The 14930-nt window shown below is 37.5% G+C and overlaps 1 protein-coding gene and 1 long non-coding RNA gene across 3 annotated transcripts; one reads left to right on the top strand and one right to left on the bottom strand.

Annotated features, from left to right (window-relative positions):
- Positions 1 to 2322: 2322 nt before the first annotated feature.
- valopa (vertebrate ancient long opsin a) lies at positions 2323 to 11128 on the bottom strand. Of its 2 annotated transcripts, none has more exons than XM_077729251.1 (5): positions 10421 to 11128; positions 7453 to 7663; positions 6823 to 6940; positions 5832 to 6065; positions 2323 to 4792 (listed from the first exon to the last, which is right to left on the bottom strand). In XM_077729251.1, exons 1-5 carry the CDS (start codon positions 10782 to 10784, stop codon positions 4688 to 4690), a joined length of 1032 nt encoding a protein of 343 aa, XP_077585377.1. In that variant the 5' UTR covers positions 10785 to 11128; the 3' UTR covers positions 2323 to 4687. The 2 variants fall into 2 exon arrangements, with proteins under 2 accessions (XP_077585377.1, XP_077585375.1); XM_077729249.1 differs by having other exon boundaries at positions 2323 to 4797; positions 10421 to 11126.
- On the top strand, positions 7032 to 11740 carry LOC144205127 (uncharacterized). The gene is made up of 4 exons (XR_013328008.1): positions 7032 to 7682; positions 9269 to 9411; positions 10353 to 11270; positions 11644 to 11740. It is a non-coding gene; the product is annotated as an uncharacterized LOC144205127 (long non-coding RNA).
- The last annotated feature ends 3190 nt before the right edge of the window (positions 11741 to 14930 follow it).

The raw sequence follows: 14930 nt of genomic DNA, 5'->3' as shown, positions 1-14930 counted from the left end.
TTTAGAATGTTCATGTCAGTGTAAGTCTTGGTTTTAGCCCTTTGGCTCTACATATTGTCAAGGAGTTATAAATTATCATGTTGTGAAAAATTTCCGTCAGGGACTGGATTACATTGTGATTACCTTCTTTCCACTATTTTTAAAAAAATTTTTTAGAGCACTTGGGCACAAGTATTTACCATATTACAAATAATATTGTTTCTGGTAAATCACAAATGAATGCAGCCCTTTTTATTTTTGCCCCAAACCTTTGCTCTTCTCTCATCCGGAAGAGCGAATATTCCTACTGTATTATATTTCAGAGCTAATTATTTTAGAACCGCTTTTAGAATGTACTCGCATTCATCACCTATTTCTGTCAGAAATCCATCACTGACATGTGTGGTTATATTTAGTGGTAACCAAATTACCTAAATGTACCAACAACACAGGCTTTTTAACCAAAACCGTCTCATATTCTGCCCCTCCTTTTTTCCTAAGATCAAATATTAATCCCAAATGTATGACAAAACAGATAAGACAACCTATAAATGAATGATGAACTAAAATGTGTAAAAGATATTTTAAAAAAAGTTTTTTTTTCTCTGAAGGAAGGACTGATCCAGTAGAAAATATTAATATATTGGCAACGTGACCCAACCCCTAAAGAATATACGACACCCCACAACACTTGACTTAGTGAGGCATATATATAGAGTATGATTGATGATAGAATGTGATTAAAAGGGAAATTGTGTATTTTGGGGTGCAACATAATAATTGATGAGATAATCCTGAAACTGAAAAAGGATGCATTAATTACAACGAGCAAGAGATATTTTTAAAGACCATCTGTTGTAATACCCATGCTTTCATGCAAAGTAAAAAAATACTAATATTTCGTGATTGGAGATAAAATGTTAAAATCTATCAGAAAGAAGAGCATTAGGTGCTTCCTGGCCTTGAATTACATGTCATTTTGAGTGCTTACAGCATACAATCAATATGTTGTCAATATATCTGTCAACAGAGAACTCCATGGAACCCTTTACATTTAGAAAGCTTTGGTTGGAATAGTTGCATCATTTGAGCCATCCGATAAGTCAACAGACCTTCACTATTTGCAGCCACTGCTTGCCATATGTATTAAAGTCTCAGTTATTATAGTTTGTCAAGTGTAGCCCTAGCTTTACAATGTACATCTGGATGAGCATCCATCATAGAAATAAGATAAGTTGCAAATATCGATTGATTCAACATGGCAGTACAGAAAGTCCTTGAAAACACAAACAACTAGGGCCGACAATCTCCGTTACAAGTGCCTACATGTTCTTGTGTTGCCAACTAAAGCTTCTCCTTTTCCAAATAAGAATAAATCCCAACTATCTTTTTAACACCATCTTTTTTGGGGGGGAAATTGAACTCGGGGAGGGAAAAAAAGAATTTAACGGTATGAAATACAACAGCAGAAGCATAAAATATATAGCGGTATTCATTTATGATTTGATGGATTCATATCCTTTTTTTTAATAAGTAACTTGATTGTTAGGATTCCGAAGTGTACATAAATCCAGTACAAGTGCAAGGGACTTTTGCACTGGAAAGAAGCTGGTGAAACCCTTCCATCTAAATGCCTGTTATTTTTATAATGACCATGTTAATGTGTTATGTACTACAAGGCTGGTAATGAAGACTGTTTCCAAGGGAACGACAAAGCCATGTTTTCTCTTGAAAAATAAGCTTTAATTCAAACAATATACAATCAGCATGCACTTGACCTGAGGCATGCAGATAACTCAAGACAGGAAAAAAAAAGTATTTCCCCGAACAAGACTTGACGTTGAAGTACAACACACAGTTAGTTGCACAGATTTAAATTCAGAAAGTGTTAAGCAGTGTTTAGATTTTCTGTCTTTGCTAAATTTATTTTGCACCCATGCTTCTGGACATTATACTTTTGTGTACTATTTTCCTTATACCCATCCGGATTGCTGTGAAAATAGTTGCGCTTGTATGAAATTTTGGTCACGATACAGTATGATGTTGTGCTTTGTGTTTATTGGCAGACATGATGATCCCAAGGTTCTCCTTAGGGGTGACCTGGTTGGATAGAAATAGGGGACAGTGAAGTCAGAGATATCTGACCTAGATGGTTTGGACCTTTCCAGAGGAGAAATAGGGAAAAGGATGTTGAGGATGGAACTGCCAGAGAACAGGGCTAGAGGTCGACCTAGGAGAAGATGTATGGATGTAGTGAGGAAGGACTTGAAAGTGGCTAGTATAGCAGAGGAGGATACATAGGACAAGGTGAACTGTATAGCAGAGGAGGATACATAGGACAAGGTGAACTGTGAAAAGGTCATTAGCAAAGACAACCCCTCAGGAGACAAACCGAAAGTGCAGAAATAGTCGTAGTAATGTAGATCTAGCATTTAAACTTATCATGAAAGTACAAATTCATTGTTGTGTGGTGGTTCACATAGTAGGCATTTAAGTTATTTATTTCCAATTGGCACACTGAATGAGAGTTTGGGCAACTGTATCTTTGAATACCTTACTGTTATTTTATTCCCTCATGGGATAATTCATTGTAGACGTGCCAGGCTATCAGTGTAGGGATGAATTTTATGTGACAACTCTTCATCGTCTTAACTTGATTTTTCTAATTATTTTACATAAAATAATAAGAAGAATAATAATGGACCTGAAAAGAGAACAATGTAATTCCCATACATTACAGAACATGCAGAAAAAAGAAAACAATATTACATGGACAAATACTTAAACTTATAATCATTTTAAAATAGGGAGTTATTTAATCACCCTGTAGTTAGTTGTAGACCACTTGCTACTGACAGCTTAGTTGGCTCCAAAAAGATCATTTGAAAAACACTCACATCCACAGTGACATCATGCACCAGGAGTTTTGACAGTCACAAGATAATTGGATGAAAGGGCGTATCAGTAGAGAAATATCTCTATCCTGCTGCAGAAGTGACAAGACAATTACAGTTAGCCATGTTTTTAAAAGAACCCTAATTCATTTGCTACTCTTCATAAGTGCGCAATTGATTTTTGATACAAATTGATGACAATAACTCAACCAACATGTACAATCATATTTTCATATATAATGAGTGAAAAACATATGGCCTTTATAATTGGTAAGTCACAGTTTTGACAAACAATACAGAGTGGTCTGATAATGATTTTGACAATGTAACACAAATAATTTGTCACAGATACGCTGACACATATTTAGTCCAACCTGACTGGCAACGATTTAAGCACAAAGTGAGTAGCAACACAGCAAACACCATACAATTACTTTTGGAATGTAATGCACAATCTTGCAGAATTGAGAGTACATCAGCGTTCAACATAGTGTGTGTTGAGCAATATAAAACAAACATGCACAACAAAGGCAAGTGAAAACAGAAGACCTGTTATGTTTAAATCGGCATTTGTATCTGTTTCTCTAACTTGAGTACATTTGAGTATATCTATTAATTCCAGCTAGGAAATTGTTGCAATGTCCTGTACAATGTCCAGTGTACACTATTTCATCATCCCAGAGTCAATTGTTTTATTCAGCAGGAGAGACAGACCATTCAAAAGGTTTGCAAACAGCTCACGTAGCTGATTTTTTTCAAACAATTTCGTCATACTCGTAAACATGTAATTCCATCTTAATGGCTTACAGTCTAAACGAATACATTTAAAATGTAAAGTCAATCAATTCAACCTTAATTGAGTAAAATGTATGAAAATCAACACTTCTCTCATTATAGTTTTGCGAAGTATTTGTTGTGTGTATCTTTGTTTTCCTGTTGATCCTGTTTTCACTGCTTGAATGTAGAACATTGCCTTTCTATCTCAGCAGTCAAGGCAATAGGGACAATACCCATTGACCATCTTCAGCTATAGTTGAAAGGGTTGCCATTCACTAGTCTGCACAGTATGTGCATGAACAACAATATAGAAATTCATATGGGGCTTCTAACTTTTTGACAGCTGATTTGAACTGCAGATGTCCTGCCAAAGTCAAGCAATGAAACAGCATCGTAAAATAGTACTTCCTTAGCTGGCTTTGTCTTGAGGCTTGAAAGACAAAGGCAATAGAGTAGATGCAAAGATACAGTTGGTATTTGATACATACTGATAAGCCCTCAACATGCGCTTTCCAAAAGTTTCCATTTGCATGAACAGAACAAACTATCAAATCGATTTAGTATGTTAGCGTTGCATTTTCTGGCACACTCATTTCTTAGGTGTGGTCAACAGAACTGCAAAGATGGCAAACAACAGAAACAAATGTAAGGCAAGCTCATAATCACCTCTGAGCATCAGCAATACCTTTTGTACATAGATTTAGAGATGTTTCAAAATCAACTATTGCTAAACTGTATTGACGTGCTTCAGCATAATACATACATTTTTATTACTACAACCACCATAAAAGACAAAGTTTAGCCTTCATACTCTAGCCCAAGAATGAAAGCAACTCGTCTAAAGCTACATTATGGTTTGTTTGTTTGTTTTTTTTGGCAGGAAATACATGTAGAGGCAGAAATTTCACTGTTACATAGGACACACTTTGTTTTCTGGTATGGGGAGCTGAGCAAAGGAACCACAGTCAGTTGGAGAATCCTCAGACCTTGGCAAATTTGTATCACTAATGGGAATACGGGCCGCAATGGCAGCCATTTCACCTGTTTGACTGTCCGCAGTAGTTCCAGGTCGCTCTGTTGTCTGATTCATGTTGCTTTCCGGTATGGCCACAATGCCGGTAAAGAGTTGGATGATGCACTTTCTGAACTTGACACAAATTAAAACTTTGATAAGTCATGATATAAACGGTATTCTAAATGCAAATACTGTGAGGATCTTTTACACTCTCACTTTGTAAATCTTATTTTGATCCAGATGTCATAAAAAATGACGTCAAGAACTGGCTACTTATCTTAAGCAAGAGATTTAATTCAGTCTTTTTATTTACATCTACTTTTCATGTTGACAGAGGCTGACCTATTTAAACGAGTCAGACTAGGACACTCCCACGGACATGCAGAAGGCATGCAGTTCCCTGCAGGGGAGTTTGATCTAATGACTTTTTTCATGCGAATACAGATTTACTTGGATGTATTGCACACACATTTTCTATTCGGAATACTTCAGTATTTGTCGTAAATATATTCTTTCCAGGGGATTCTATTTGCTGGGAGATAATGTGTGAAAAGTCTCCTGGTACAACCAAAACAACAAATTGATGATTTAAAATGGTTATAATTGAGCAGTTAAGGGCTTCTTACCTTGAGGCAATGATATAAAAAGAAATCTTGTACAACAGCAATTTAACAAGTCCTACCAGTCTATCTAATGATTATCATTATCAGCATTAGTTACATAATTTTGCTCTCGAAATGCACAGGATTTTTTTTACCCAAAAACTCTGAGCTCTTTTTGCATAGAAGTGCTCATTGTCCAGCAAATGATGTCAGGAATATCTATCAAATACTATTCTACATATTAATTATTTTTTAAACCACTGCACTCTCACTATCAACTTTAGACAGCTTGGGTCCAAATTTTAACAAGACAAATGTGAATGTTCTCAGCAGTAACCAATTGCAATAGCCAACTTTACAGGCAAGACATAGTGGGGTCATACATTTTTCAACAGGGCCTCATATGGACAATCGTACCTACTAAATTGCATATTTTATTTATTCATATGATGTGCATTATTTAGAAACACTCAGTCTAAATATATCAGGGATTTCTTGAAATTTTCATCCGCCGAAGGTGTTTAGCGATATGTCTTAATTTTTAGTTATGAGTAGAAATATTACCTGCCGGTTCATGAACACGTAGATGATTGGGTTGTACACAGCAGCTGTCTTGGAGAAGAATGCAGGGATGGAAGCCAACCTCGCATCGATATCAATAGTTGGATGAATTGTGACCAGTATGGCAAAGACCGCATATGGTGTCCATGCCACCATGAATGCTATAATCATGACCACAACCATACGGGTCACCTGACGCTCGGGCTTCCTGGCATTGGCTAGTCGACCATGGGACACCTAGCAGGGAAGGTTGTTCATTTTAATTGGCTTTTAAGTATTGCTGGCATGACATGACAAGTCAAATCAAAGGTTACTTAAAGGCACTTTAGTCACTGAGGATGTAATGGTACATTGGCCTGATTTTAGTGCATGCAATGGGGAATCAATTCCTAATCAGTGGCGGTGTGAATGTGCGTGCGAATGATTGTTCATCTCTGTATGCCCTGTGACTGACTCCGACCATTGCTGCATGTGGTTTACACTACAAGTCAGCTGAAATGTAGTCTAGTACCCCTGCAACCGTGAATGCAATAAGCAGTGTTGAAAAGTGATGTATACATGTATGTTTCTATATATAATAATAATAATGCAGTAATAGCCAAGATTATTTTTCAATGATAAACAATATTTCAATAACACCAAATCATGATTCTGATGATGTTAAAATCACATAACTATGAATATGAGCTGCATGGCCCATTTGCTGTCTTGGTTGAATGTATGTAAAATGTATATGTTTGAACATTATCAATGAGAAAAAGTTATAGTTGAATACCGTTTTAAAGTAGAAGTTGTCGTTAAATATAATGAAAGAAAAACAATCAAAAATAATGGACTGCAAGTGAGCTGATCCCAGGTATGAAATTATTTGCATAGGTGGTTTTAAAATGATGTTATTTTAAAACACATTCACATACAGAGCTCAGTAATGACAGGTTCCATACAGAAAATCATTAACAATTTACTGCCTGGGTAAAATAGAAGCCTGACTGACCTTCCTGAGCTTACGCAGGAGCTTCCCATAGCAGAAGAAGATAAGTCCGAGAGGCAGAATGAAACAAGTGGAGAAGAAAGTGATGATATAGCTGTGGTCAGTCATGTTGGTTGAATACCTGGTAAACACATTTCCGTTACAACAGTGTTAAGTAGCAATAAAACTGTGGTTGTTTTTTTTCTAGATTCAACACAGAAGAAGAGTAAGTGAGTTTGCTATTTACCCCACATTCACTCTCCCTCGTCTTGGATAATTACACTTTAGTTCCAAATTGACTCAAATCATATCGAAGTTGTGATTCATGGCTAATTGTGTGATTTTTCTTTTTTTTTATATCTGGCTCTGAATATCTAGAGGCCCCATGTTGACTAGAAACAAGTAAAAGTAAAGAAAAAAATATAGCAGTGGTTTATTTTTACCCTATTTGAAAGTAAATAGCTCAATAATAGCAGTCATTAACGTTGAATGACAATTAGTCTTCAAATGGACTTCATTATGTAGGAGTGTTTACAAATCAGTCTGTTAAAATGCATCCTGCCCTCAAAATAATAAATACAAGTTTCAGGAAAAATAATGTAAATACTAAACCAGTCTGCATGGCAAAACATTTTTTAAGAGGACGTTTCTTACCAGTCAGGCTCACAAGTTGTCCCAATCTTGCTGACGGTGTATCTGTTCCAGCCCAGAACCGGGGGGAAAGTCCAAACGAAGGAAAAGATCCAGACGAAGAGCAGACCCGTCACGGCGTGTTTGGCTTGCAATCGTATGTTGCCGAGAGGTCTGCAGATCACGAAGAATCGTTCGAACGACAGAACGGCCAGAGACCACAGGGCTACGATTCCTGAGGAAAACAGAAAGAGGTCAGTAATGGTGGCGGAGTAATAAAAGACAAATGTATTGGCAAGTCGTGCCTGTGATATGTACGTGCTCCATATGGTTAGTTATCACAGTTTGACATAAAATGTTCAAACCTGAGGTTCAAGACTTCTTCTGAGGTCTTAGTGTATTCCTCCTGCCCCTGCATGACATCTGTAAATCATGTGGTGTGTACTTAATCAATATCGTAGCAATGTGATCTCTGGAGGGTACAGAATTTGCTTTTTACTAGTTCGCAGAAGACAACTGTTAAAAAGTTTATCTTTCATTTGAGTAATAATATCCTTCCTTTCTGTTTTTCCCCCATTTATGATCAAATTAGATGAAAAATTCCCGTAATTTTATAACGTTAAGTGAGTGCGATGGGTGCAATTTCTGCATCTGCTAATCTCTTTGAAATGACTTCCCGCTCCTAAATGAAAATTTTATTATGTTCCATTATATTATGCTTTGGAAGATGTGAAACTGGGATGGCCTGGTTACAGTTTCACCTACAGTGCAGTCATTTGTCATTTTTTTTTTGACAACAGGTTTCAATTTTATAAAGCCAAAGGCGTGTAAGTAAAGATACTAATAGTGGAGAATAGTTAAATGATCCAGGGTGGTTGAATTAGGCTGCTTCATGATGAACTAAAAAAAAACCCTCCCTTTAATTATGGTAATAACTCACTCTCACCAAGCGGGTAATTACCTTTTTCTGAACAACCACAGACCCCGAGTGTCTGAGCTTAGTGTGGAAGACAAAAGAGCGTGGTTGAAACCAGGATGTTCAATTATGTTTTACGTATTAAAACATGAGCCGTTACAAAGATTTAGTAATGAAACTGACACTTTTGTGTGTCTTTTTTTTATTCAGCCATAATAGTCAAAATGGTGCATTGATACGGAACGAGACAAATTAATTGTGAGTTTTTACCATAACTTCTTTATCTATTGAATAATGTTGTCCTGAGCTAAATAATTGGGAGGACCTGTATCCCGCTCATCTTAATCATCTTCAAGTTCATGCCAATGCTGGGGACCACAAACAGTGATACAGCTATCAGTCCTCCTAAAAGAGACTAGACGAGACAAAAGTCTGCCATCAGTCCAGCCAAAACTTATCACACAACACCATAATACGCATTGGCCTCAACTCATGTACTATGCAAGATGGTTCCTTTTGGTCTACCTTGGAACACATAGGGCCCAGATTAACTAAAGTTCCCAAACAATAATTGAAAGTAATTGAAAATTATAACTGAAACAATTGGATTTAATGAAAATCATTGGCATTTTGGGGATATTGAAACAGCTATTGATTGACTCAATACTTTAAGGCCTTATATATAGTGTATAAAATGTAACTGAGAATAGCACCGTGTAATTCCAATTTGAGGAAAGTAAGATTTGTGTAATATACATAGTTTTTGCGGGGGATATTAAGATTTCACATTGACAGTAAAAAGTTCTTTCATGAGGGAATCGTTTGAATTAGTCGCTTGAATGCCCTGTCGGAATTTTTATTTTATTACCAAATCCAATAAGGAGTCTTTGACGGAATCAACTTGGACTGTTTTTTTGTCCTCAGCAGATCCTCAGCACCACAGTCTTGGACTAATTCATGACATCGGTCACGTTGCTCGTAACTCACTTAAGTTGTGCACAGTTGGACAAAGCTGACACCAGCTGACTTCAGGAGATCCGTGCTGGAGAAGAAGTTTTCTAAATTAGGTAAGTCTACAAAAATAGGTCGACAATATTTCCCCCTGAAGCTTCGAAAGCATGTTAGAGTTATGTTAGAGGTTTCCAGGAGATGTGTAACTATGTGTGCATTTCTTGGAATCACATTCTCCAAGTACCCCGTGCTGGTGGGAAGTTGATAACTGCAGTGGTGAAGGTGCTAAGGGGCATCTCCGTATAAAGTGTATGCATCTGTGCACGTGTGACGAAAATTATTTTGTCAGGAATAGGAAGTTCATTGACATCAGTACATCTAAACTCATTTTTCATGGCTTCCTCTTTTTGGAGTATCTATTATTATATGTCTTTATATCTATTGGGTAAAATTAGGTAGGTGTGAGCTATGTGGTACCCACTATTTTAGGATGTTTTACCTACCTTTTTTACTACTTTAAATTAGAAATGGTCGTGAACTCATACCAAATAGTATGTTATATTAATATTTCCTATTGTGTATTTATATATATAATGAAACCAGGATTAATCATTTTGAAATATCTCATTATTATATAATATTTTGCGTTTTTCTAAAACCTCAAAATTATTTCTTGCCCAGTAAAGGTATAAAGGTCGTAAGTGTGCATAATAATAATAATGAAAACTAGTCACTGGCTATAAAAGGTTACATTTTAAATAGGTAGTGACCACTACACCTGGAGGGGCTAATATTGCAGTCTGCAAGAAAAACAATATGCACAAATTATGACATTACAAGCTGAAATATATGACCTAAATGTTCATATATAGCACCTCTCACAGTAACTAATCTTAAAACTTTACTAAGCAACTTCATATACTGTCAGTTTCAGTGTACTGTATACTTAACCTAAAACTTATTGACACTTCAAAACACTTTTAGGGGTATTTGACTTTTTCTTGCTTTTTAACTTGTAAGGTTTTATTGGACTGTTTTTGTTTCCCTGTTTTTCCAGCTGGACTCCACACATCTTTTGGCACCACAATTCAAGTGAAAAAAAAAGTGAAAAGACATGCAACCTACCGAAAAAAGTGACAGCAAAGCCTTCCAGCACGCAAGCCCATCGACCCAAGAAGAAATAACCCCTGGCATTCGTCAGGAAACTTATGAGTCCTCCCGTGAGCGACACTAGAAAGTCCGCAATGGCCAAGTTCACGATGATATAGTTGAGCGGCTGTCGGAGCTGTTTAAACTTGTAGGTGGCAAACATGACAAGGAAGTTTTCGCTCAGAGAAAGAGTGCTGACCACAAACATAAGCAGGGCCAAAACAGTGAAGTTCCACGGTGCGATATTGGGAATGGGTCCGGTAAACGGGTCATCGATCGGACTCAGCTCGGCCGCCACAGTGTAGGACACTGCGTTGACGGACACACTTAAAGCCTCCATAGTCCATGTCCACAGTGCGCGCACTCTACTCACTGGATGTCTGGAACACCAACAAACTGCGGATTTTGCTCATATTGTCAACCTTTTACCGTCAAACCGGCTCACCCGCGCCGCAACTTTCCTCTTATAAAGTTTACGCGTCGAGATCCACGCGGTCCAAAATGCATGACAGCATCAGCGCAGTAGAGCGTGAGACGCACCAAAAAAAGAAAAGAAAAAACACTGGAGTAATGAATAAAATATTGCAAAACGCGTGAGCGTAGAGAAGACCTGCAAGCGACGTGATGCACGCGCTGGACTGGACACTTCACATGCTGCCTGGGTCTCTTTTATAGGCTGGTGATGATGTTCTTGTATGCTCTCCCGCCCAGTGCGTAGAAACAAGACTCATCCTTCTCCAAGTGTCACGGGTCCACTAACTCTTCATTAGCTCCACGAAAAAAAGATGACAACAAGGGATTTAAAAAGCAATCATCCAGTCTACAGGTAAAATATATTCATAATTTTAAATACAGTATTCATAGAGGTATTGAGGACCATTCATCTATTCATTTATTTAGCCTCACAAGGATTATGGGGGGGGTGCTGGAGCCTATCCCAGCAAACTTCGGGCGACACACTGAAATGGAGTTCAGCTAATTGCAGAGCAGGAGGAGACGGATACTCATACCGAGAGGCAATCCAAAGTACTCAACCGCACTACCATGCATGTTTTTGGGATGTGGGAGGAAACCCAGAGAAAACCCACTCAGGCACGGGAAGAACATGCAAATTCTACTCAGTGAAGAATCCTCGATCCCAGAGCTGTGAAGGAGGTTAACACTTAACAATATTGATGTGTTCCCATCTCTCTTTTCAGGAATGAAAGTGGAATGATTTTAAGTGTGCACTGAAAGTAGCCCTGGGAAAAATAAAAGAAGTTTGGATATTCCTACCGTCAAAAGACATTAATGTAAGTTACATATTTTTCTATGTTCGAAATTATGTTTTTCAGTTGAATTTTTAACCTTTGAGACAATGCCAATTTATTTCATAAATGGGACTATAATTCTGTTAAATTTGTATATTAACTCATTTTGAATGAATAAATAAATTTCCTCTATTGAAGTAATTTCATATGCTGCTCCTGTTCCAGTCGTCCAATTTAATGTTTTAATATATCCAAACAAAGCTATTATATTTAATTGTATTTTAATTTTTTATACACTTTGACTATTCATATTTTCTTGTGTTTTATTAAGCCTTTATAAATTTCCTAGTAGATGTTACTTTCCCAAAGTTGTATTTGGGGCCCTATATTAGTGGGAGCAACTGCACTCCAGTGTGGAAATCAGCACTTTTTGTGCAACATTTTCTGCATCTTTTTGGGATCTTACCAGATACCTCAATACATAGCTGCCCATTTCGAAATGGCTCTGGCTTGCTCCAAAATACTCCCAGTGGATTGGCAATTAGGTAGCGGAAAGTTTTGACCGACTTCTACAAGGTGCACAATCTGAAAGCTCACCTATTCTGCAAGTTGTTTTCATGCACTTGGTCTAATGCGATTTTGATGAATTTGAATGGGTGGACAAATGGATGGACAGACGTTCAGACAGATTTTATTCATTCTTCACCAATAGAATATTTGCATAAAATGTGAAATATTCTCTTTGCTCTGCAAATCTATATTATAGCATCTTGAATGTCTGTATTGTGCATATGCATGTAACAATGTTGTAATGTTGTTTGGAATTTAGTCCCATCATGGGTGTTGGAAATGCGAGGTAGTGGATGGATTTCAGCATCCTCACAGTCAGAAGTGTTGCGCTGTTTGACAGCTTGAGGACAGAGCCCGGAGGCTCTGGTGCCTCATTCCTGAAGGCGAACACTAAGGAGCAAGTGTGAAAGGTTGGCAGTTTCACCAGCAGTGTTGATGGCTCTGCAAGTTGTGGTGGACGAGATAAATATCTGTTGTTAAGGGCAGAGGGGAACTGGTGATTTTTGCTGGCTAGATTAACTATTCATTGTACAAATCCTGTATCGCAGAGCGATTTGGTTAGTAACAATGCTTTTGATGGTGTTCTGGTAGATGGACAAGGTAATTAAGTATGGGGCGTGTGCCTTTTTTAAATGTGGGGATCAGGATGCACCTTTTGACTGTACTCCGTTTCAATGTATACATTGATTCCACATTATTAAATTGTGGTATTACGCCTGACTGGCGACCAGTCTAGGGTGTAGTCTGCCTTTCGCTCGAAAACAGCTGGTTTAGGCTCCACAACCCTCGCAACTCTTTTGAGGATGCTTGAAATGGAGGATGAATGAATGGATGAATTCTTCTGTTCAATATGATTCTGCCCACCAAAACACTTGATCTTAATGCCTTCATTTGGGAATTAATGGTAAACGTTTTTCTGTCTTTGCAAGAATTAAGACTTTTGTTCCTCTGTATGGTGCTGACATAAGTATCCCCATTTGTTTTCCACAAACAAATATCATTGGTTAAAATGGCAGAACCGCCAAATGAGTTATTGAGTACAGTATCCCGCTGGGGATTAAGCCGGTGATACATAGTAGTAATATATCCTAAATGTTTACTAATCTCACACATAGTTTTTTTTAATGTATTCACACAAAAACTCAAGGTCAAAAACAAAAGTTGTTTTTCTTTCAGAGGTGAATGCTTGCCGCTTGTTCCTTTATCTTATTCCCTCTATTGCAAGCCAACTTGTCACACGTCAGTGACCATCTCCTAAATGAGGATTTATTGTCTATTCTGTCTCTCTGGACCTCTCTATGGCTGAATTTGTTTGGCAAGTTTGGGAAGTACCACTGCCAAGTTCAACCTTGTGGTTTGGTCAAGAAGAGTCAAAACATTAGTTAGACTTCAAACTTTTTTTTTTCGGACAAGACCTTTCCTCTAAGTTTCCTGAACAGCCAAATCGGAACATAAAAAGAAATTAACTCATTATCTGCCATTGTCTGCACTAGACGTCCAATCCCTTTTGACTGGAAAGAGCAAAATTGTATTCGTGTAAGTGGAAATGTTTGCATTTATGGCAAGTCCTCCAAGTTAAAATGAATTCACAAACCCAACAGTGACCTTAAGGGGCTGTTTTGTGGTAAACCATGCTCTGGAACATAAATAGTGCAGCAAGACCCTGCAGCTCAGAAACGCTACCATGTGTCTGTGGGCGTGCATGCGTGTATGTTTGTGCACATTTTGTCATACTGTGTGACATAATTAGGTGAGTTTAGCTGTTTTTCCCCCCACTGTTGCTTATATTAAACAGACATTGCTTTGGATTAAACTGGTCATGCCATCTAAATCTACCCTTGGACTTGGCTACACCTCATCCTGTTATTGTAGCAACAGGACGCAGGATTTGGCTTGTTTGTGGAGATGTCTTGCCCTTATTGTAAAACTTTGGAAGGATTAGTGACCTTTTCACTTCCATGAAAAAGTACTTGCCTCTACTTTCTGTACTTTACTGATCAAAATCATCACACAATGTTAAATATTCGATTCCAACATGACTCAAATGTAAGTACTTTGTACATATTACTTTGGTTTCCAAATAGTTTTATAGTGTAGGTGTTCATTGCCACCAAACTTCACTTGTATATAATTTAGACACTATATTGTATATAAAATTGATCTTAAAAGTGCAGTACCACACAATTATTTGCATAACTTTGCTTGCAGACAGCTTTTCGTCAAAAGTACCTTGACATCAACATGTTGTTGCCGTAGTTTGAATCGTTCAGTCATAATATATTTGGTGAGATGGAAATATGAGGCTTGGTGAGCATTTATGGGTTCATAAAAGCAAATTATCATATGAAAGCAATAAACCGTACATAAGCACAAAGAAATATGGATTCTTCCCTGGCGGAAAAACGAATGTAATCTGTAACATTGTGAACATCACCGTTTAGCACTTATGATTGCGGTGCCCGTAGTGATGTTTTATAACGTTAAGTGACAGGAGAGGACAAATCTTTTCAGAGCATTTTCTCTATGAATTGGCCATACATAAAAAGGCAGAAAGTCAACACAGTCCAATCCTGGCATACACAGTGGTTTTCAGTCTGAGGTGGCATTTAAGAAAATGTTATTAAGTGTATTTGTGTGAAAGCTCTTTCGAATTGAAATGACACAGC

This window comes from Stigmatopora nigra, chromosome 12 (genome assembly GCF_051989575.1).
Source record: "Stigmatopora nigra isolate UIUO_SnigA chromosome 12, RoL_Snig_1.1, whole genome shotgun sequence".
Taxonomy (NCBI): Eukaryota; Metazoa; Chordata; class Actinopteri; order Syngnathiformes; family Syngnathidae; genus Stigmatopora; species Stigmatopora nigra.
This window is presented reverse-complemented; position numbering and strand designations above follow the sequence as displayed.